A 3,409-nucleotide genomic window follows, 5' to 3' on the forward strand; every position below is an offset into this window, starting at 1 on the left:
AGTAAAAATTATTCTATATCTCCAGCTCACTTAACAATTATTCAACGTGTGTTATGAAACGTAATGCTAATAACAAATGAGTACCTATAGGTACACACGAGCCACACATGCCACAGATGGTCTCACTCTCTTTTTGCATGAAAAACCAGTAGGTAAAGCGATAAACCTACCCTGCAATTTCCACCAGTATCTCGATTGAGGCATAGACAATACCAGTTCACTGGGATGCTGAAGACAAATGTTGCGCTTAAGTAGATTTCGCTGTTCTATCGCGAGACTTGGGCAATAAAATTGATTCGATTTTTATGCGACATCCAACATAAAAATGGCAGTTCGGCAATAAATGGGGCGACCTTTGGGGATTGCGTTCAAGGAAGAGCCAACGAGGCGACATTTAAAACTGCGATGAACGTGCTTGGCTACCAATACTTCCGAAAGTGACGAAAACAACCCCCACACGAATTCCTCCACATCAGCACGCGATTCGATTAGCAATATGGTTTGAAAAGAAATGTGTTCCACCTGTTTGATTCTTCAGTGTGTTTGAAATGTATAGCAAGAAATGGTGCGACTCCCAATGCAATACTGGTGGCGGGATTAACAAAGTCGCAGCGTATAAAAGTCGAGTAGTTGGTCTTCGGCGGTGTTGTTGGTAAACAAACGTCGAAGAAGTAGTACAAGCTCGAGAATTGTCTCTCACATTTCGTGGACTGTGTTTTTTTTATTGAATTTTTCTAGTGTGATAAGTTATTTTGTACAATATATTATCAAAATGAAAAATCTGGTGAGTTTTGCCATGCAATCTTATTTCTATGCAATCTCGAGAGTGTCTCGTGTTGTGAAGAAAAGTGAATAATGCTGAGCAACGAAATTGGATTATATATACGATTTTTGTGTGTGGAATTCATTGTGCAACGCGATATATTGTGAAGTATTGTACTTGCTCAATTGCATTCACAATTAATCTTCATTGCACGGCATTTTGGGGATAAATCACCCACCAAATTGCAGACAGTGTGGATTTGTAGCGCACAAGAGAGTTAAAATGCAAGACTGCAAATCGATGGATAGTAAAATTTAATTGTGTGAAAATGTGTAGCCACTTGATATCACTTTCATTTTCCACTGATGCCAGAGGAGAAATTTTCATTCGCACTGAATTCGCAAATGAAAAACGAGCGCGCGCTCAAGAGCAGAATGTATAATTGATAAATGTCAATTGCAGGTGATCTTTATTGCGCTCACGACCATCGTGGCGGTTCAAAGTCAACAGTACACCACGCCTGTACCAATCCTGAAACAGATCAACCGTCACAATGAGGATGGCTCGTACAGGTACGCACTTTCATCATCAGCACTATGATCTTGAGATAATAATCGTGCATTTTGTAATTACAACGCTCAGCTTCGGCTACGAGGCGGCCGATGGCAGTTTCAAGATCGAGACAAAGCATCCAAACGGGGAGGTTTTCGGCAAATACGGCTATGTCGATGCAGGAGGAAAGCTGAGAGAAATTTCTTATGGAGCCAGCAAGAGAGGTTTTGAGCCAGAAGGTAATTACTCAACTTTCACTTGCACACATTTTCTAACATCTCGCGCGACCTTGTTTCAATATCGCAGGTACTGACATTAATGTGCCACCACCGACTCTGGACAACAACCCCGAAGCCATCCGGCCACTGGGACCCAACGAGGAGGACGACGGACAGTACCGTGAGGATCCCAGCGTGTACTACAAGGAGGAGAAGTACAACACGCCCGTGCGCTCGCAGCCCGCGACCCAGCACGGCTTCAACTACCAGGCCGGCCCCAATCAGTACTACAACGAGAACGCCGCTGTGCGAGAGCAGGCTCCGGTTTATCAACAACCCCAGCACAGATTCAACTATCAGCAGCCCCATTACTACCAGCCACAGTCGCACGGTCGCTACCAGGCGCACCCCGCTGCCACGCACTTCGACATCAACACGGGGTCCTACACCCTGCAGTACACTGGCTAGACTGGCCACCCCTCCCCACCTCCCCACACCAATGTACCAAAAGCTTACTGCACTCTCCCCTCTCATCCCCCTCTTCCCCTCAAAAGCGAGTGCTCTAACGCTCCCCTCAAGTCAAGAAAATAAAGTACTGTGTTAAGATTTGTACTTTTCGTGTCTCTCACTCCCCACCAGGCGCCCCCACTGCACTCGCGATTGCAACACGCGGACATAAAGTATCCTGGTTGCGTCACTCAATGGAATTTAATCTCAATAGCGCTAATCAATGGCTAAATTGCCCGTGGGTCAGTGTTGATCTCTTGTTGTTTATCAACTTCAATTAGTCACAATGACATCGCAAAAGTGACGAAAACGTCCCTCCTTCTGCACAAAGCATGTTTATTCATAAGAATCGCGCCACAATGCGGAACCTGCAGGCTTTTCACATTGTCCAAGCACAAGAAATCGAGCTGCCTTTGCTGTAATGATCAAAAATGGGAGAGGCTGGCAGCCTTGATGAACATTCTGTGAAAAGTGGTTTTTGCCGTCCAGAGTCCACCGGTTGTGGCGACAAGAAAAAAGAGGTTTAAGGAATACCACTTCGCCTCTTCGCGATACTGCCAACCCAAGAATTCGCCCAAAACATGTCCGGAAGTGACCTTGAGGTGAAAACTGGAATGTTGTTATCAACACGGGTCCCTTGCACAAAATGTCAATGCCAGAGCCCGAAACAAATTTAGGCTGAATCCATTAATGTTGATGCACTGCCCGACATGGAAATGTGTGGTTGTTGGCAACCTTCGATTGGGTGGAAACTGGTCGCTGAGAGCGCACTTTTACCATCGCCACGCCATACAGAGATCGAAGCAGAACAGACAAGGAACAACCTTGCAAGAGGCTCTCAATTAGAATTCCACAAGTTGCATAGCGAAACACTTTGTGTTCTGCATATAATGCAAGTTCTCACGTCAATTTCAGCAAGTCCAACGAAAATTCTCATGATCTAATAAGATGAGGTTGGAAAAAAATTGATTTTTTTTTCTTATTTCATGGTTTTGGAAGAGTGCGCAAACTGAAAAGAGCGCCTTGTAAGGGAAATAATTAATACGGCAGAGAGAAGCTGGACTGGATATTAAATTCAATCGTGCCAGTGATCTCACAATATATCGACAGACCATCTAAGTATCCGCATGTACATTCATAAAATTGACACTCTCAATTTCTGCCATGAGATGCAATTTAATATGTACAAGCATAAGTCGATCAGTTGATCAAATTCGTGATCGTCTAGTGCTCTCTGGCGATCATATAAGAAGCAACATACTTTTCGTGATGAAATTGAAAGTAATTACGTCACAAACTTGACTCAATGATACAGTTAAGGCAAAGTGTGGTTACGGTGGGATTCAGAGCGCATTTAAATTAATATCAT

At 44.1% G+C, this 3,409-nt stretch overlaps 1 protein-coding gene across 1 annotated transcript; it reads left to right on the plus strand.

The window, feature by feature from the left end:
* Positions 1-657: 657 nt before the first annotated feature.
* LOC132257633 (cuticle protein 3) lies at positions 658-2,132 on the plus strand. Its single transcript, XM_059754620.1, has 4 exons — positions 658-784; positions 1,226-1,335; positions 1,406-1,554; positions 1,622-2,132. The coding sequence occupies exons 1-4, from the start codon at positions 773-775 to the stop codon at positions 1,999-2,001; spliced, it is 651 nt and encodes a 216-aa protein (XP_059610603.1). The 5' UTR covers positions 658-772; the 3' UTR covers positions 2,002-2,132.
* The last annotated feature ends 1,277 nt before the right edge of the window (positions 2,133-3,409 follow it).

Source organism: Phlebotomus argentipes, unplaced genomic scaffold (assembly GCF_947086385.1).
Source record: "Phlebotomus argentipes unplaced genomic scaffold, Phlebotomus argentipes genome assembly scaffold_4, whole genome shotgun sequence".
Taxonomy (NCBI): Eukaryota; Metazoa; Arthropoda; class Insecta; order Diptera; family Psychodidae; genus Phlebotomus; species Phlebotomus argentipes.